General features: G+C 36.6%; 1 protein-coding gene across 13 annotated transcripts in view; it reads left to right on the top strand.

Moving 5' to 3' along the window:
- The window catches only part of MLLT10 (MLLT10 histone lysine methyltransferase DOT1L cofactor), a 249,767-nt gene extending 229,054 nt beyond the window's left edge, over positions 1–20,713 (top strand). For all 13 annotated transcript variants that reach the window (XM_055331277.1, XM_055331278.1, XM_055331276.1 and 10 more), the window contains 9 exons: positions 3,483–3,600; positions 4,971–5,043; positions 7,597–7,751; positions 9,720–9,908; positions 10,659–10,747; positions 10,884–11,245; positions 12,259–12,355; positions 17,020–17,229; positions 19,966–20,713. In XM_055331277.1, the coding sequence (XP_055187252.1) occupies positions 3,483–3,600; positions 4,971–5,043; positions 7,597–7,751; positions 9,720–9,908; positions 10,659–10,747; positions 10,884–11,245; positions 12,259–12,355; positions 17,020–17,229; positions 19,966–20,010 (1,338 nt within the window). In that variant the 3' untranslated portion in view covers positions 20,011–20,713. The remainder of the gene's footprint in view (positions 1–3,482; positions 3,601–4,970; positions 5,044–7,596; positions 7,752–9,719; positions 9,909–10,658; positions 10,748–10,883; positions 11,246–12,258; positions 12,356–17,019; positions 17,230–19,965) is intronic.
- The last annotated feature ends 233 nt before the right edge of the window (positions 20,714–20,946 follow it).

Raw genomic sequence — 20,946 nt, 5'->3', positions numbered from 1 at the left:
CTAAGATCATATATTGGAATTTAAAGCAGAAGTTAATTATGGCAATATGAACTTACAGGATTTATTAAATATTTTTATCTTGGTCTAATCTATTTACACATGTTGAATAGATGATATGATTTCAGTGGGACACTATGAAGTCAAGTAACCAGTTTGTTTTATAATCAATAGGAACTTTTGAGTCTACACAATGTCTGACATTATGTGTATGCTCTCCTCAGGAAGTTGCCTTCTCGCCATTCTCCCTTACCCTTCTTCATTGCTCCTAAGTTGTAAATCTCTTCACTAAACTGATGGGAGTTGGGACAGCTGGGTGGTTCAGTGGTTGAGCGTCTGTCTTTGGCTCAGGGCATGATCCTGAATTCCTGGGATTCATATCGGGCTCCCTGCATGGAGCCCGCTTCTCCTTCTGCCTGTGTCTCTGCCTCTCTCTCTGTGTCTCTCTCATGAATAAATAATAATAAATAAATAAATAAATCTAAAAAAAAACCCAAACAAACAAAAAAACAGAACTGATGGGAGTTTCTTGGCCCTGAGGTGGAACAGAGTTATTGTGGGTTCCCAACATTCACCATTCTAAACATCATTTCAGAAGCATTGGCTAAGCAGTTGTTAGACATTTGTGGGTTCTTGAGTTTTAATGTAGAGTGATTGAGATGTTTTAATATACCATAGAATGCAGCTTGATAAAATTAGTAACTTTTAATCTCTTTTCCAAAATTTCTAGTTTCAGTAATTGCAATATTTTTAAAAAGCAAACTACCAGATAATTTTTACTCATTTAGGGAATTTGGGAAATTGGTCATTTAGAATAACAAAGAATGTATTCCCATTTTAGGTTTTTGTTATTAATTTTGCTTTTGCCTGTCACCTTTATAAAATATATACTTTCCTCTTGAAATTATGCTAAAGATGATTTATCTTCTTCTTGATGATAATGATTATGTAAATCAGTTATTATGCAGTACTGCTTTGCATTTTGATCTTTTTTAGCATGGTGGGCTAATGTATGATAGAGAAACTGAGATAATTTGAAGACTGCATCAAAAAATGCGAAACTAATAAGGAATAAATATAAAGCCCTTGCAGAAAGTGCCCTTCCTGAAAAAGTGTACTTCTGAGGAGTAGGATCTTTTGATTTTTTTTTTTTTAAGATTTTATTTATTCATGAGAGACACAGAGAGAAAGGCAGTGACACAGGCAGAGGGAGAAGCAGGCTCTCTGCGTGGAGCCTGATGCCGGACTCGATCCCAAGACTCCGGGATCATGCCCTGAGCCAAAGGCAATGCTCAACCACTGAGCCACCCAGGCTTCCCAGATCTTTTGATTCTTATTAAAAGATGAAGGCAACGCATAAAACTGTTAATTGGAATTAATAAAGTAGTCCCAACTGATAGAATATTAGTTATGTTTCAACCATTGTAGATGAGTTCGTGGTAAAGGAGAGCAAGAAGGCTAAGATACAGACGCTAAGGCATTTAGATGTCCATGTTCTTTGAGCACCACCTCAGCAGCACTCTGTAATATATGCGCTCACTCTTGTTCATGTTCCTCTTTCTTCTTACACTGTTAGCTGTTGATTCCTGCTGCCAACGAATGTCTCAATAAATGACTTTTCTTCCTCTTTCTAATAAATTTTTCACTTCTAATCTTTTATATGCTTAGTGGTCTTTTTAGAATTATATCTAGAGTAAGAGCAAATTGGTTCTGCAAAGGGGTATTTTTAAGTATGTGGTACCTGAGACGTTAACACATGGGACTGATGATGTCTGCTCTTTCTGTTTGTCTGTTTGGTGGTTTTTCTTATCCTAACTTATTTTATGAGTAGCCAAGATTTCCAGGTCGTTGACTTCTGGAGATATAAAAAAATCTTACTATATTTCCATTTATGAATTATATATTTTAGTATGCCATACTACTAAATACATGGTAAATGTCTAGTATGATCTTGAGGTTAAAATTAGGTAGCTTTTACTGAGGGCTAATTGATTGTTAAAAAAGACTTTATAGTACAAGCTTACTGGCTTTCAATACACATCTTTAATAAGAGGAAAAAATGAAACCGAAAATTGACCAATTAAACTTGAACATGAAAGAATGAGCTAGGAAGTACACACTTTGAAACAATGGAAAACAAGGACAGGATTCCACATCACAGAGTATTTCTGTGAATTGTAAAGTCCAATTTTCATGCCCAGTAAGTTGGCTAGAGGCCACATATAATGTCAGGGTCTGACTCTTTCCAGAAACACAGTTTATTTTCTGTAATATTTTGCTTGTTATAACTACTATGTTGTCTTGGTCTCTTGTGTGCCATTGCACATGTTAGAATGCCTCCATCTTTTGTTTTGCTGTTACTTGGCTTCTTTATATTAGAAGAAGTGCTTCAGTCCTTGGAAATTATCTTCCAGAATTCTGTTCAGAAATAATATAGAATGGTATCATTTTATAAAAGCTTAAGTTTGATTTCATTCATAAAAAAGAATATGACATCTACTTTAAAATTTGTGGTTCTGTTAAATCTGAAAAGTATTTCAGGCTAGTAATAGCCGCCTTTGAGTAACAGTATTTTGTGTACAAGAGATTTGCTCCCCAAATGCCACATTTTAAGGTTGTAATATTCTTAGAAAGTGGGAGAAAGTATTCACATCAAAGAAGGCATTTTTATTACATTGGATTACGCAAGACTTTGGCCAGCCTCCTTAGCTTCATCTGTTTAAGGGTTCATTTTCGCTTGTTTGGCACAAGTCCCAGTACAGGCCTTCAGAATTGTGGTTAGCAACATGAATGAATTACAAACTTTGGACCAGCTCTCCAGTTAGTGGAGCTGGCTTCCTGCCAAAAAGACAGTGCCTTATATGGGGTCAGGGCAAAGCTGTGATTCGTTGAGCTCTGCATTGTATAGAAAACATACTTGTGATGCCTGTTTGCTTTCTTTTAAAATAAAAACAAAACAAAACAGAAAAAGCAGCAGGCTTCCAAGTCTATCAAAATAGGAAGTAACAGAATAGTGTGCAGGTTTTACTAATGACAGAGTTTAAGCAATGGACATATCGCTCTGTATAGTTAAAATACTAAAAGTAGAAATTGGACCTTTTGACCTCCTTCGCCAGACTGTGATGTAAGAGACTGAAGCATTTGTTAGACATCTGTTGTCTACCTGCCCTTATTTTGTAAATGGTTTAATAAGATTAAATAATTAGTCATATGTTCACATGGTTACCATTCCATTGAGTTTTGTTAGTGAAGCAAAAATAACTTTGTGCCAGTCTTTTTTTTTTTAATTTGGAATTATGTAACTTTTCAAAAATTGAAATATTGTAATGGTAAAACAAGAAAGAATGAAATTTGCTCTTCAGAAAGTCAGGAATGTTTGCTTACATTTTTAGGTTGGAAAAAATAGTTACTAGGTCAATGAGGAGGAAGAATATGAAGGTATTTTCAAATATAATTCATTTATCTTTGTCATTCTTTTCATTTAGGCAAATACCCTCTCTGGATCTTCTCTTAGTCAGGCACCATCTCATATGTATGGCAATAGATTAAATCCAAGTTCATCAATGGCAGCTCTTATAGTTCAGTCTGAAAACAATCAAACAGGTAAGTTTTCAAGAATTTTTAAATTCTCCCCCAATGTAAATCCACCCTCCTCCCGCCATTGGCTTATTTTATTTGAAAAATCTAAAGGTGTGGTTAATACAGGATTGTGCTGCACACACACACCTCCACCTTAACCAAAAGAGTCACAGTTGGAAGTAAATAGTGTGCTGTGCTGCAAAATAGTGATGTGCTTTTTTTACTGTCTGAAATGTAAATGTTTAAGCAAGAGCCATCAGCAGGCAGGAATGCAACAATGTCTCCTGTGACTTTTGTGATTGATGTGTTCAGTTCTCAGTTCTGTGCAATGAAAGTAACATAACACTGGGCTTTTCTGTGAATAGCCTAAACCTTTATTTGCATAATTCATGAAATAGCATTACACAAACTTGGTTTAAAAAAAAAAATCCTGTTAGAGAATTTCTACAGTGTTTAGTAATCCTGTGAATTTTTACCAGTTGACATTTTGTAGCATTTGCCTCTTGTACTGTTTTAATGAGCCACTGGATTTGCTTTGTTTCATTCCATCCTTAAGGATTTGTTGACATGTCCAAGTAGTCATGCCTGTTTGGGGGAAGGGAATGGGTTTAGCAGTTCACCAAGAATGGATCAGTCATGTCTTTACCCTTTAAGGGTCAGAGGTTACCTGACTCAGAATAAGGGGAGGACAACCTTGAAAGAGGCCAGATAGGGTGATTTTAGAAGGAACTGACTTGTAGGGGAAATACAAGTTACTTTTCAAGGGGAGATATTCAGTGTTACCAAAGAATTATTTTGAAGAAATTAAGGATAGAATGCTATATTCCTACTTATTTTTGTCAACTTTAAATTTTGAATTTTGTCAACTTTAAATTTGTAGCGTTATATTTAATTTTATTCTTGGTGTGGGGGTCCATGTAATATATGTAATTTTAGTTACCGTGTGTGGCTGTATGTAATACATTATGTATTTTATGACTTGTCTTGGGATGCAAAGTGTTAAAAAATACAAAGCATAAGGATTTGCTGTGATAAGCATACAGATTAGCTGTCCACAGCTGTGATTCATTACTTTAACCGTAGAAATTAAAAGTGGCTGAGGGGAGGGTACTGCAAATGCAAACCACGCTTCTGTGCTGTAAAATTGAAAGGAATGAAAGAACGGAACATAATCCATGGCCTTCTACACCCACAAAAACATGTAGGGACAACGCCTTAACATGCCACAGTTCAGCAATTCTGAACTAGCAATATACTAGATCTTCTACTTTCATAGTAACTGCAAAGATAGTGGTAAAGGTTTTATGTACGATTTAGGAAAAATCAGGGCAAGAGCTTAAAACCTCTTATCTAGTGAGAGTCACTTTATCAGCTATGAAATATTTACACTGCAGATCAAGATCTTGGAGACAATAGCCGCAGCCTTGTTGGCAGAGGAAGCTCACCCCGAGGAAGTCTCTCACCACGGTAAGCATTATTTACTCTGCAGAGTATAGGCAAAGGAAACATTTTGAGATTTGGAAACTTCTTTATCTCCTATCAGAGCGAACATTTGTGAGGCTGTAAAAGCATTTTGTAGATAAGCATGTCTGGACTGTCAAGAAAAATGATTCTAAATTAATTTGAATATTAATTTAACCACATGGTTAGATTTCTAAGCTTTTAAGAAGACATCCCTTTCTTAGATTTCCGATCAATTTCAACTCTCTTGTTTTTATCATTTGTATATTTAGCTGCTGGTTCTACTAAATACATTAATTTGGCTAATTTTTCTTGGTCACGAAATAGTCTTTAAATCTCTTAAAGCTAGAGGCTCAAGGCTTTCAACTTTGGGTTCCAGTTTTAGCCCTGTTGTGGGCCTTGCACGTAACCCTTTCATCTCTAGTTTCCTAGTTCTAGGGGCTCATATCTAAAAATTCCTCTAATTCTTGGGGTACCTTGGGGTTGACTCACTTGGAAGAATATGCCACTCTTGATCTTGGGATCATAAGTTTAAGTCCTACATTAGGTGTAGAGATTACTTAAAAAAAAAAAAGAATAAACTTCTGAAGAAAAAATCTTTCTAGTTTCTAAAATTGTTTGAATCAAAGTATAACAAATTTTTACCTTGTTCTCTGAAATTGTCATAGATACTACATGATAGAATAGGTACCTTATTTAATGTATATGAAGTTATTCTTGTTAGCAGAGTTTTTACCAGAGTTCTACTGAAAGGGTTGAATTTCTCTGACACAGTCTAAGTGCCCTACATCTTCTGTTCTCTATAGGAAGTATGGCAGAAAGGAATATTGTATCAATTTGTAGAAAACAATGGAACTTTAGGCTATGGCTCTTTTTTTTTATTAATTGCATTTGAACTGTGGGAACTTACAAATTCTATTAAAAATTTAGAATTTTTTATGCAGTGATACCATGAATATCTGTTGTTATTTTGCTGATATACTGGTAATGTCTTAAGGAACATCTTTATCATTAGAATTAATTCAGTAACCTCTAATTTTGCTATTTCCTAGTGGTACATCTAGTAGTGTCTTTTTCCTTTAAAATTCCTGGGTGACCTAAAAGTCTGGACACCTAACTGACTTCTAACTGAACTCTGGAGGAAATATGCTTTCTTTTCAAATTAGGACTCTGAAGGACACAATGATAGCATCAGCTGACTAATCTGTAATTTTATGCTGTGACTACTTCTGTACTGTTTTATTCTTATTTTCAAAGAAGAAAACGAATGGACTTTTGCTCATGTGTTTAGTGGAAGGAAACATTTCTGTGTTCCCCTCTTAAAATATCCTAGAAGCTACTCAGAAATTTTACAAGATCCCTTAGTCCTATTCTGCTTAGCATAGTTCTTAGGTTTTTAGTGGCCAAGTGGATAAAACATTAAAACAATAAATTATACCAAATTATTTTTAGCATATATTTCCAACTTTATATTACCCTTTAAAAATCAGCCTGAAATTTAATAACCTAAATTATCCTGGTGTAATGTACTATTTAGAGAGAGATGGTTATCTGTATGTAGTATGTGATGTTTACATGTGGAAAAAAAACCATTTGTTTAACTTGTTCAGAGATTTGGTAGAGAAGCACACTGAGGCAGTGGCAGAGCACTAGAGCTTTTTGGAAGACCCGAGCTGACCCCAGCTCTGCCCTTTGCACGAGTTACTAAAGCCCCTTCCTGTTCCCTCATGTAGAAATGGAACCAGTAAGCCAGGTTTTGACTTCTCACTCGATTGTTATGAAGATCATGTAATTATGTGGAAACACTTGCGAAGCCCTTTACTAATGTACTATTTTAGTGTGGGGGCTGGAGGCAGAGATGGCCATGTTTACTAATTGGAAACAAGAAAGTGAATGAGAGGACATTACATGTTCATGTTAAGTAATACTTATTTTTGAAGACTTAAGTTGTTACCATTTGAAGTACAGATCCAAGGCATTTTAGAAAAATTTGTATAATTTGCTCAAATAAAAATTGCTTTGGTCTTGCTAATGCTCCTTAATCCTGTAAATACTAGAAAATCTGTATTTTTGACTATATAACAAAAGGCTCCCTCAAAATTATTAGAAATATCTTTTTACTGAAATTTGAGATTCTGTTGGTTGTAAATTAATATGCTTTCTACATTATTATAATTGTCTAGTGTTACTCTGGTATTTTGCATATTTAAGCAGAATGGTGGAACTCTTCTGGCTAATTATTTTAAAATTTTCTCATACTTTCCCCCTTTTGTCTAAAGCTATCAAATTCTTGTACAGCCTATTTCAGAGATTATTGGGGGTGTGTTTATATTTTCTAGTGGTTTTTAATTACTGAGTATAGCCAGCTAGTCCCGTGATTTTATAATTTGGGGGAGAAAGAATGGTAATACTCAATTTTAGGGTGGATTATGGTTTTATCATTCTTCCAATATAGACAGTCTGGAGTTAGAAAACTCATACAGGGAAAGGGTCAGCATAAGGTAAGAAATGTGAATGCACTGTCTTTCTGTTTAACCTGAGAATTAATATTTTCAACAGATCTCCTGTAAGCAGCTTACAGATTCGCTATGATCAACCAGTCAACAGTAGTTTGGAAAATCTGCCTCCAGTAGCAGCCAGCATAGAACAGCTTTTGGAGAGGCAGTGGAGTGAAGGACAGCAGTTTTTGTTAGAACAGGGTACTCCTAGTGACAGTAAGTATTCTTTTCGTGTCTTTAAAAGATGGATGGACAGACAGATGGATAGATACAACAGTCACATTTCATCAATGGCAGTGAAACTATGAAACATGTTCTATATGATACGGCAAGAAGGTGTAGTGTAGTGGTTTAATAGATTCTACACTTTTACTGCTGGGCTTGAGTCAACTGTCTTTACCTGTTATTAACAGTATGATCTTGGGCAAGTTTCTTAATGTTGGTGTACTTTATCTCCCATTTGTAGAGTGGGAATAATAATGTACCTGTATCACAGCGTTGTTTTGAGTATTAAGGAGTATAAAAAAAGTAAAGAACATTGCCTAGCTCATAGTAAGCACTTAACCTGTTAGTTGTTATTGTTACTGTTTTTGAATTATTTTAATATTGGTACTTTATTCTTACCAATTTGTAAATTTTAACTAAAATACATGAGTTATATCTTCTCTTAGCTTATTTAATTGTGTGAAGAAAACTTGGCTTACCTCTGGAGAATTCATTTTAACAAATGCATATAGTCAGGGGCGCCTGGGTGGTTCAGTCGATTGAGTGTGCGACTCCTGGTTTTGGCTCAGGTCATGATTTCAGGGTCATGAGATTGAGTCCTGCGTCAGGCTCTCCTTCCCCCTCAACCGCTAGAAATTAATTTAAAAAAATAAAAATGCATATAGTCCTGTATGGCCAACTGTCTTCTTAATTTTATAATTTGGATGAGAAAGAATAAGGATTACTAAATTATATATAATTTGTATATAAATTACATATAGTTATGTAACATAGGTATTTTATATACATATTTAGTATTTTTCAATGTTAAAGTATTAGGAAAGACAGTGGGTGAAAAATGCCAAAAAAAGCAAAAGTTCTTATAAGTGGTAGCTGGAGAAGTGGCCTCATAATAAGGATATATATTTTTGGGGGAAAAATAGGTGGTTTTTATCATTTTGGGATCTAGGCTTTTGCTGCTTTATCAAAACAAAACATTTTGCTTGTTGTTAGACAAGTGCCATAATTTTTTTTTTTTTTAATGAATGGTGCCTTGACAAAAACTCCTAATTGTGAGGAAGTTCATGCTGGGATAATCCTTTAAATATGATAGCTGGAGGACAGGTTTAGCTTAGTCTTATTGCATCTCATTTGGGTACACTGAGGGTTTCTTTGTAGGATCTTGAAGAGGAGGGATAAAAGTTAAATCCTTAGGAAATGACCAAATATGTCTGTACCACTACACTTGTGTCTTTTGAAGGCCCTGAGGGCACGTTAAACAAATACAACTTTTTAATAAGTACGTAGAACTTTCAAGGTGTCCATCACCCTGGCATAACTACTCAGTGTTGTCAGTTCAGAGGTCCGAGTTGTGGAAGGAATTGAAACTGTATCTGAGGTGATGAGGCAGGACAGAAACAGCCTGTTTACAGATGATGATCCACTTTTTCTCTGGGAGCTGGGAGTGGGGGCTGTGGTGCGTATACACTGCTCCCTGCTGGGGGATATGTGGATCAGCATCCCGAGCAGCTGGGCTTGGAGCTTTCTCACTCCGGGTCTGGTGGCATGCTCGCTTTACTGAGCAGCACACAAAACCTTGTACTCTATTGTGGTGAAGGATATTGGTGTGATTCTTTTAAATTTTAATTATGATTTTAGTGAAAAATTATGGCAGGTACTTTGAATTTTTAATTAGGTTTTTATTTTGGTGAAAATGAAATGACACCTGGACCAGGTGGGTGATATGTGGCAACAAAGTTTCCAGAAGGTATATGTAGGACCAGTATCCCTTTATGCATATATACACACATAATATATGTCTACATACAAAATTAGAAATAAAACATAGTAATTTAAAAATATTTTACAGAATTTCTACTTTCCTATTTTAACTTTTAAAGTTATTGACACTTAAGTCTATAAAATACTTTGTTCTTTGTAGGAACTTGTCTTTATTAAAACCAACCAAATGTTTGCTAGTTTTAGGAATGCTGAAATCATTACACCAGCTTCAAGTTGAAAATCGAAGATTGGAAGAACAGATTAAAAATTTGACAGCCAAAAAGGAACGTCTTCAGTTATTGAATGCACAGCTCTCAGTGCCTTTTCCAACAATAACAACAAATCCTAGTCCATCTCATCAAATCCATGCATTTTCAGCACAGAATGGTAAGTTTGAAAATATTTATTATGTATCTAAGGGGAAAGTAGGATAGACTTGCAATATCTTTTTCATAAGTGAATAATAACTGATTCCCAGTTACATGAAGACGTAGAAAAGGAATGATAGGTTATTTTCTTTCTTTCTTTCTTTCTTTCTTTCTTTCTTTCTTTCTTTCTTTCTTTCTTTCTTTCTTTCTTTCTTTCTTTCTTTCTTCTTTCTTTCTTTCCTTTCTTTCCTTTCTTTCCTTTCTTTTTTTTTTTTTTAAGATTTTATTTATTTATTCATGAGGGACACAGAGTAAGAGAGTCAGAGACACAGGCCGAGGGAAGAGAAGCAGGATCCATGCAAGGAGCCCGATGCGGGACTTGATCCCAGGAGTCCGGAATCACGCCCTGAGCCAAAGGTGGACACCCAACCACTGAGGTGCCTAGGTGCTCCTGTTAGGTTATTTTCAAAGAACATGAAGAATCTGTTAAATGATCAACTTGAATTTGCTCTAACTTCTTTAGTACATAATTTAACTGTAATAGTTATTTAAATGCGTAATGATCTCTTTATTGATTTAAAGCCATAGTATTCAATAGAGTTATAGATTTTTTTCCCTTTAAACTGGTATTAGGCATAGCACGACTTAATATTTAAGTGTTTTCAATGTGAGTTGATTCAGGATAAGCTTTTAGATAAGCCTTTAACCTTACACATAATATAATTTAACAGGGTAAATAGGTTTCTTTTTGTCTTTTTATTTTTTCTAGCTCCTGCTACTGATTCCTTGAACAGCAGTAAGAGCCCTCATCTAGGAAACAGTTTTTTACCTGATAATTCTCTTCCTGTATTAAATCAGGTAATTTTGGTGTGGTTAGTTTCATTTCTGTGTTTTTCTTATGAACAATAGTATATCACATTAAATAGTTTAAAATGATTTTAAACAGCTTTGCTCTGTTCTTTCTAACTTAAGTTTCTATTCTCTTTTACATTAGGACTTAACCTCCAGTGGACAAAGCACCAGCAGCTCTTCTGCTCTTTCTACTCCACCTCCTGCTGGGCAGAGTCCAGCTCAGCAGGGCTCGGGCGTTAGTGGAGTTCAGCAGGTCAATGGTGTGACAGTAGGGGCACTGGCTAGTGGAATGCAGACTGTAACATCCACCATTCCTGCAGTGCCTGGAGTGGGTGGAATAATTGGAGCTTTGCCAGGTAACCAACTGGCAATTAATGGCATTGTAGGAGCTTTAAATGGGGTTATTCAGACCCCTGTCACAATATCCCAGAACCCTACCCCCCTCACCCACACAACTGTACCACCTAATGCAACACATCCAATGCCAGCTACACTGGCTAACAGGTAAGGAACTAACTTAATATATTTGGGGTTTTTTAGTGCAACATAGTACCAGAGTTGTCCATGCTTTCAGATTGGGATTTTTAATGTGCTTCTTGTAGATGTAATGTATAAAAAATTAAAATCTAGCAAACTTCTAGACTTTAAGTCTATTATTCTGAGAGCCATTTATTTTTGAAATTTTAAGTAATTGGAACTAAAACAAAATTAAAGCACTCTTAGTAATAGGCATTAAATATATCCTGTGCTAAAAATTTGTCTTGATCTCCCCTTGTATATTGTCTTCATGTATCATAAATTCTGAAGAAAAACAATATTGTAATGAAGATTACATATGATTGAATATTGATATCTTAAAATTCAGCTATGCAATTTTGCTAGTTTTATCATTAAAGATTTTGATATAGGATGAAGACCAAATAATTTATCTTGAATTTTCAGTGAGTGAAACTTTGTTACATGGGAGTTTCATGTGACTGTTTGTTCAAAATAAGGGGACTAAAGCCATGTTGTTACTGAACATACATTTGAGGAATAAATCATTTTAAATGGATTTGAAGCGGACAGTAGTCAACCATTTTTCTGGCTCCCTTTTCTTTGGTGCTCAATTTTACTGACCATTGGGACCATTAAAAAAGGTTAGGTCAAGTCAATTAGCCGTTGGATTTTTCCTTGGTTTACATATGTGTTACTTAGTGTGGGTTAAATTATCCTTGAATAATTAAAAATATACATACATGCACATTATAAACACATTTAAATTTCTATTCCATAAAATACTTAGTGCCTTCTTAGTTTATAATAAAAAGGAAAGCAAAACATTTCTTGACAATGTGAATTCTTAATTACCTGTATACACAAAGAGAAATAAGAAATTTGTATGTGATTGTTATCAGTATTATATTTAAAGTTTGGTTAACTCATGAAACACTAAATTGAAAAGTTGTCTTTCATTTTACATTTTAAAAAACAGTAAAGATATATAGTAGAAAGTAAGAATTTTAATCGTTTTTCAGTGCCTCAGGACTAGGATTACTTTCTGACCAGCAAAGACAAATATTTCTTCACCAACAGCAATTTCAGCAGTTGTTAAATTCTCAACAGCTCACACCAGTAAGTTCTTCCTTTTGATAATATTTGATTTTTATTAGGAGCAAGTGATCTAAGCCGTGATAGACATTCAGCATGGGTATAGACTTACCCACTTTGTGAAATAGCATAACCCAAAAATAGTTTGTCTTGCCATTTGGCATAGTCCACAACACCTACAATATTCACAAATATTAGAACACATACTGTGGTACTCTTGCAGACTCTGGTAATGTGGTGACATATAAGACTTTGTATTTTCATGGTGTTTCATTCTGACAGTGGAGGTGGACAGTAAACAAATGTCTGGTACTGAGAAGAAAAATAACAGGAGGATAAGGGAATAGAGGAACAGTGGGATGGAGGCCTTTTTGGAGAAGAGAGTCTTGCCTCTTTGAATAGGTGACTTTTGAACACCGACTTGAATAAAAGAAGGAACACAAATTTTTGACCTGGGGGAATGGAAGAGCAGATTGGCAAAGACTGCCTGTGTGTGTGTTGTGAATGCTAGAAAGAAGGTCGACATGACTATAGAATAAGAGAGAGGGTGATGCAGAGGAGAGAAAGTCACAGGTGGGCCTTGTTTGACTGTCTGTGGCAGGAAATTTAGATTTTAAGTATGATGAAAGTAGATTTTAAGTATGATGCCGTTAGTGATTTTTTAAAAACACTTCTATTGTGGAAATTTTAAAATGTATCAAAATAGTGTATAGTATACTGTTTTTTTGTTTGTTTTTAAAGATTTTATTTATTCATGAGAGACACAGAGAGGCAGAGACATAGGCAGGGGGAGAAGCAGGTTCCATGCAGGAAGCCTGTTGTGGGACTTGATCTTGGGACTCCAGGATCACGCCCTGGGCTGAAGGGAGGCACTTAACCACTAAGCCACCCAGGTGTCCCTAGTATGCTAGTTTTAATAACTTTCTTAATTGTAAAAATCTTGTTTCATATATCCTCACTTTTGCTTTCAGGATTATTTTAAAGAATTAATTGGAAGATTTGAACAGAATAGTGACATGATGACAATTCACATTTTTTAAAGATTGGCTTGGCTGTTGTATGGGAAATTGTATGTGTTGGGAGGGGAGATGGTAGCAAAAGGAGAAACAGGGAGGCTGTTGGAATAGTCGAGGTAGAAGATGTGGTGTCTTAAATAGCATGATAAATGTGGGGGAAACTGTCTGGGATTGTGTATTTTGAAAATGGAACCAACAAGACTTGTTTTTCAGACATTCAGGGACACCTGGGTGGCTCAGCGGTTGAGCATCTGCCTTTGGCCCAGGTTGTGATCCTGGGGTCCTGGGATCAAGTCCCACACTGGGCTTCCCACAGGGAGCCTGCTTCTCCCTCTGCCTGTGTCTCTGCCTCTCTCTCCCTCCCTCTCTCTTTCTCATGAATAAATAAATAAAATCTGTTAAAAAAAAAAAAAAAGAGGAAGAAGAAGAAGAGCCCTAAACAATTGGATGTTGAGTTTTACTGAGATTAGAAAAACAGTTCTGGGGTAACCCGGCGGGGGGGGGGGGTGCTCAGTGGTTTAGCCCCGCCTTCAGCCAGGGTGTGATCCTAGAGCCCTGGGATCGAGTCCCGTGTCGGGCTCCCTGCATGGAGCCTGCTTCTCCTTCTGCCTGTGTCTCTGCCTCTCTCTCTCTCTCTCTCTCTCTCTCTCTCTCTCTCTCTTTCATGAATAAATAAAATCTTAAAAAAAAAGTTCTGTCACAGACATACTGTGTGTGAGATGTGTGTATAAATGTTCAGATGACATGTGGCCCAGATCATTGTATGAGACAAGTCCAAGGAAAGGATGTAGTTGGAAATAAAAATTTGGGGTCATTGCTGCATATGTAATACTTAGATTTATAAAATTTTATGAGATCAGTAGGGAATGAAGACTGATGTCTGGAAGAGGAAATAATCTAGTAAAGAATATGGGAAAAAAGTGGCCAGTGAGTTTAAGAGGAAGACTGAGAGAGTAGTGTCCTTGGGTCCATATGAAGAGAGTGTTTCAGCGAAAGAGGAACTCAGCTGTGTAACATGCTTCTGGGAGGACAAATAAGGGTTGGCCATTGGATTTGGGCGTCTGGAGGTTTTGACAGTTGTAGTTTTGGTGAGAAGTAAAAACCTCCATGAATGGTTCAGAAGAAAATGGCAGGAGAGAAAGTGCATGTGGAGTATTGGCAGCTCCAGATACTTCACTGTAAAAAGAGCAGAGAAATAAGCAGCTAATGAAAGAAAGACATGGTCTAAGAGCGAAGTTTTTATTCATTTTGAATATGACAGCATACATATATGTTGGTGGGAACATTTATGGTGCAGAAGAGAGGAAGAAAAACAGCAAAGTTCTTCAGCGGGGAGGGCAAGGCAGCATTCCAACGAAGAGAGCCAGGAAGAGCAGCTGTCAGAAGGTTTTTATGACAGAAGGTGGAAGAAACCCACTTTTAATGTTTTTAATTTTTTTTAAGATTTTATTTATTCATGAGAGACCGAGAGAGAGAGAGAGAGAGAGAGAGAGAGGCAGAGACACAGGCAGAGAGAGAAAAATGCTCCATGCAGGGAGCCCGACGTGGGACTCGATCCTGGGTCTCCAGCATCATGCCCTGGGCTACAGGTGGCACCGAACCGCTGAGCCACCCAGGCTGCCCTGTTTTTGATTTTTAAAATTAGAAATAAAGGCATTGGCTGAGGGAAATAAGGATATTGGCCGATTAGAGGAGAGAGAAGAAAATGTAGAATAGATATCTTGGAGAAGAGAGAAAGAATTGATTAAGATTAGGGACACCTGGGTGGCTCGGTAGTTGAGCATCTGACTTTGGCTGGGGTTATGATCCTGGGGTTCTGGGATCGAGTCCTGAATCGGGCTCACTGCTGGGAGCCTGCTTCTCTCTCTGCCTGTGTCTCTGCCTCTCTCTCTCTGTGTCTCTCGTAAATAAATAAAATCTTAAAAAGATAAAAATAAAAGGGCAGCTCAGTTGGCTTAGGGGTTTAGCGCCTGCCTTCGGCCCAGGGCATGATCCTGGATTCCCGGGATCGAGTCCCACGTCAGGCTCCCTGCATGGAGCCTGCTTCTCCCTCTGCCTATGTCTCTGCCTCTCTGTGTCTCTCATGAATAAATAAATAAAAATCTTAAAAAAAAAAAAAAGATTGGTTGTGTGTGGCTTACATGCAGGGCCAGCCAGTGTCCCAGGGGACACTGGTTGGCCCTGTGTAATCATAAACTTAAAACCAGATGGGTTGCTGTGGTTGTGCAACTTTCTCCAGCTCCATTTCCCTGGTGTACCTCATTGAGTTAGACTGCCTGGATAATGCACCATTTAATTAGCTCAGAGTTTCAGCCTTTGTTCATAATTTCTTTCTCAGTATCTCCCCAGGGCGCTTGACAGACTCATTCTGTGTAGTGTTTGACTCCCAATCTTGGAGTCGTGAGGTGGAATCCCATGTTGGGTGTAGAGATTACTTAAAAATAAAATCTTAAAAAAAAAAACTTTATAAATAAATAAAATATATCTACCTTTTTTTTTTTTTTTTTTTTTTTACTTTTTACTTTAGTAAAAAATATCCTGAAAATACTTGTTTTGATTGTGGATCATTGTTCTCACTGTTACTGTTCTTATACTGGTATAAAGATAGATTATATATAAATTCTAATGCTTACACTAAAATGTGATCTTGTTTTCTTATCTCTTTCTCATCTTAATGTGAAATACTAAAGTTCATTTTATGTGGAGTTCTTCCTCTTAATAAAGATTATTATTAGTAGTAGTACATACAAATGACTCCTTTCTAGAACATGATTCATTAAAAAGGTTGCAGCAAACACATTGTTGCTCAGAGACTGCAAGAATTGAAGTGGCTTAAAATTCTACCTTTTTGTCAGCCAAGGTTGTAGGGTGAAGTTTGTTCATTTTTACAAGCATTGCATTTTCTTCTAAGCCATACCTATATCTCCCAACTTAAGAAAAGACCCCTGGAGACCCCGGATCGAGTCCCACATTGGGCTCCCTGCATGGAGCCTGCTTCTCCCTCTGCCTGTGTCTCTGCCTCTTTCTCTCTGTCTCTCATGAATGAGTAAATAAAATCTTAAAAAAAAAAAGAATAGTCTTATAACTACACCAAGGAAGCACTCTTTATTGGCATGAATGAGAACTTTATTTTTAAAATTATATTTATTCATGAGAGACACAGAGAGGCAAAGACGTAGGCAGAGAGAAGCAGGCTCCTTGCAGGGAGCCCAATGTGTAGGACTCGATCCCAGGACCCCGGGATCACAACCTGAGCCAAAGGCACATGCTCACCCATTGAACCACCCAGGTGCCCCTGTGTGATGAGAGCTTTAAAAGTTACTTTTAATTAATTAAGTTCCCAGAACTGGGAATGAGAATGGCCCACATTCTAATGGCAGATCCAGATAACTTGGGACTTCTAAGTTGCTGTTGCCCTTAATTATCATGAAAACCTAATTTGAATAGAGGGTCCTATTGTTTGCCATGTTTTGAAAATAAGCCATTCACTAGTGATGGTTATTATGTAGTGCCATGTATTTTTCCAGATAAGATACTGGTTTTTCCTTCTTAGTGTGATTTATATTTATATACCTAATATTAAACTAAAGGAGAAAATAGAGAAGTCAGGCTTTACTCACTGCCAAGTTCTGTGACTGGGCACTCATCTTCTCCCACATGCTTCTCCCTAAGGAACAGCATCAGGCCCTTCTGTATCAGCTAATGCAGCAGCATCACCACCAGCAGCACCACCAGCCTGAACTCCAGCAGCTACAGATCTCTGGGCCAACACAGATACCGATCAACAACCTCCTCGCAGGTACTCAGGCGCCACCACTTCACCCAGCTACCACCAACCCATTTCTCACCATCCATGGCGATAATGCAAGTCAGAAAGTAACAGTAAGTATCTTGGCTTTATTTTATCTAGTGAAATAATAAAAAGAATTTTATTGATTTATCAGAGATGACTGTCTCTTTAGCTTTTTCTTATTTTTTTTAAGACTTTGTTAACAACTTAGTGATTAATCACCTGTGACTAAGTTATTTTATTTATTTTTAATATTATTCCCCTGTTAATTTCTTCTTAAAAACCAGTTGTTTCAGCAGCTGGATATTGTAAACATGAAGGACCCAAGCCAATTTTATATATCCCCTAAGTATATTAGTTTAAATTTGTGTATATGGTTTGGGAGATTTTTTTTTTAAGATTTTATTTATATTTTTTTAAGATTTTATTTATTTATTCATAGAAACACACAGAGAGAGGCAGAGACCCAGGCAGAGGGAGAAGCAGGCTCCATGCAGGGAGCCCGATGTGGGACCCGATCCAGGGTCTCCAGGATCATGCCCTGGGCTGCAGGCGGCGCTAAACCGCTGTACCACCGGGGCTGCCCTGGGAGATGTTTTATAATTCACCACATTGGAAGTGAAAATGTATTTTAGTTATATAGTGGATAGGACAGTCCATTCAAAAGATAATAGTTGGTGCTTTGTGAGGAACTTTGTTCAATTAATTTAATTATTAGAACCAGTCTAGATAATTTTGGTATATTTCATTATTTTGCTTTAAAGTACTTTGTAAAACTGAATTATAGTTATAATAAAATTAATATATAGGGGATCCCTGGGTGGCGCAGCGGTTTGGCGCCTGCCTTTGGCCCAGGGCGTGATCCTGGAGACCCGGGATCGAATCCCACGTCGGGCTCCCGGTGCATGGAGCCTGCTTCTCCCTCTGCCTGTGTCTCTGCCTCTCTCTCTCTCAATCTGTGACTATCATAAATAAATAAAAATTTAAAAAAAAATTAATATATAAATTTTAGGGCACTCCAGTTACTCTGCTGGATTAATTTTAAAAAGGAAGTAAATAATAATTTAAATTATTAATTTCATTTAAGTGCTAGCCTCTTACCCTTTTAATGTACCAGTTAAGATACAATAAAAATGGATGCAGGAACAGTGTACTATATATCTAATAGTGCACATTTTAAGGCTGTTTCTTTCTGTTAATTCTCCCCTTCAATTAGGTCTACTTTACTGGAGTATAAGTGTTTCCCCTAAATTCGAGTTCAGGGCAGAACCCTGTTAGAGGAAGGATATTGGGATATAGAATGGAGACTGGACGTCAGGAAAAGGAAGAAGGGAAAGAATGAGGTGGGAGACTTGGCAAATCACTGTGTGAAAAGTCACAATGTTTGCGATTTCCCATTATTTGAAAGCTTGCTTTTTATTGTGCTGTTAGTCTTCAGAAACTTTAGTTTGTATTGGTTCAAAATACAGGGTTATAAAAAAAAAACAAAAACAAAATACAGGGTTATTGGTTTTCATCAACTCTTCAATGGCTTTGTTTGCCACACTGTCTCTTGACTTCCTAATTCTGAACACTGTCACTATCAGAAACCTCGTCCCCTCTGCAGTGTTTTAAAGACATGGGAAATTTCAGTGAGTCTGTATTAATTTAGGAACTTTTTTATATTGCTTTTTCCTCTTTCTCAAAATGTTTTCTTGTGTTAAAACCAAATTACAGGCATACCTGGGAGATAGTGTGGGTTCAGGTCCACACTATTGCAATAAAGTAAATACTGTAATAAAGCAAGTCAAGTGAATGTTTGTTTCCCAGTGCATATAGAAATTACATGTACACATCCTGTAGCCTAAGTGTGCAAAAGAATTAGGTCTAAAAAAACAAAGTATATAGCTGAATTAAAAAATGCTTTTTATTGCTAAAAAAATGCTAACCATCATCTGAACTTTCAGTGAGTTCTAATCACTGATCACAGATCCCCATAACAAATATAATAATAATGAAAAAGTTTGCAATATTGCAAGAATGACTAAAATGTGACATGGAGATACGAATTGAGCAAATGCTGTTGGAAAAGTCGTACCAGTAGACTTGCTTGACACAAGGTTGCCACCAACCTTCATTCAGTTTGGGGGGGAATGCAATAAAGTGAAGCACAATAAGACAAGGTCTGCCATACTTACAAACTACCTCTTCCTGAGTTATACAGTATGCAATATGTTTTTTGTTTTTTTTTTTTTGCAATATGTTTTTAAATGGAAAACTACAATAACAAATATAAAAAAACAAGCAGTATTAACTATAATGGGAGAAAAGCAAGGCTGGGAAATAATATTTATAGGTACCCCACTATATATCAGGCATCTTCTTTAGATAACAATAGTAGACATGATTTCAGTCTTTAAAGGACTTTAAAGTTTTTTTATAGATTAGTAAAAGGAGACTCAAAGAGGTTAAACTCCCTCATGTGGGACTGAACTCATGTGGGACTTTCTTAGTCCGCTAAAAATTCATTTTCCACAATACCACGTTACTGCTTCTGTGGAAATATCAATCTGGGGGATGATGTCTATGCCTGTTCTCCATGAGTTCTGTCCTCCAGATGGGCACATCTGTCTTCATAAACTGCTCAAATTAATATAAAGCAGCTGATGATGTTTACTAGTAAACTCACATCTTTATATTGTACTGAAGAGTAGTTGTGCAAACTTGTAGAAAACAATTGAATAACTATGTGCCCCTTTTGTCTCTGTTATAATGCCAGTTTAGGGGAAGATTACAAGTGTGGGCCACACATTCATTTACCTAATGCCTTCGATTTTGTTTAACTGCAGAGACTTAGTGATAAAACTGGGCCTGTCACTCAAGAGAAAAGTTGACACTTGAGAAACCTCTAGAAACGGCCTCTCCTGCTGCTCTAGCACTTCATCTGGCTGCCATTGCAGCCTCCTACACCTATGAAGAAATGCGACAAGAAATGAACTGCACAACAAAGGATTAATTGCCACAAGGACTTTCTTGTAAGGCTTTGATTAATTTTCTTGTTGCTTTGTTGCACTGAAATGGAATTCCCGTATATCCCCCATCCCTCAAACCAGATTTTTTTGAACTTTGAAAAAAAAAATTTAATAACTAACTTTTGTCAATGAAATAATTTACATGCAATGAATTTATCAACCTAAGAGGAATTTAATATAGTTGGTGCACAACTAATTTTGTTATAAATTGGAGAGACAAACAGCAAAACTAAAGACTTGTTCCATTTATAAACTTTGATTTTGTTGTACAAGTTGGAATATGAAATATAATCTTTTCATTTGGGTTACAGTATGCTTGCTCTGTGAGTCAGATCTTAAGACAAATTTTAAGGAACTGTCCTATTTCTTCTATTGGAGTTTTATTGGTTAAGTATTGCAAATTAATAGGTCATCAACTGGGATTTGGCAATCTTTGTTATAAATTTTTTTTATATAATGGGATTTGGCCAGTTTTGGTAATCAAGTTAGGATGGTAATGTCTGCTTCTGCTAAAGGTAATTTTCTTTTGCTAAATACTTTTTTTTTTTTTTTATAAAAGTGCTAAGACCTACTCATATTTTAAAGTAACTATTCATATTTTGATTTAAGTGAGTTCTAAGGCTGCTGGGGGAACCAGATCAATTCAAAGTGAAAGATTTCTTTCAGAAAGAGGGGCCACTCTGGAAACTGCTGGTAGGGTTTGGCCTGAATCAAGTGCCTGTTAGTAGTACCTCCATTGTGTTGAAATGGCTCTAGACAGCTGAGCTTGCACTATCGTCAGTCCTTGTAAGTACGTAG

The sequence above is a fragment of the Nyctereutes procyonoides genome, unplaced genomic scaffold, assembly GCF_905146905.1.
Source record: "Nyctereutes procyonoides isolate TBG_1078 unplaced genomic scaffold, NYPRO_anot_genome, whole genome shotgun sequence".
NCBI classification, from domain to species: domain Eukaryota; kingdom Metazoa; phylum Chordata; class Mammalia; order Carnivora; family Canidae; genus Nyctereutes; species Nyctereutes procyonoides.
This window is presented reverse-complemented; position numbering and strand designations above follow the sequence as displayed.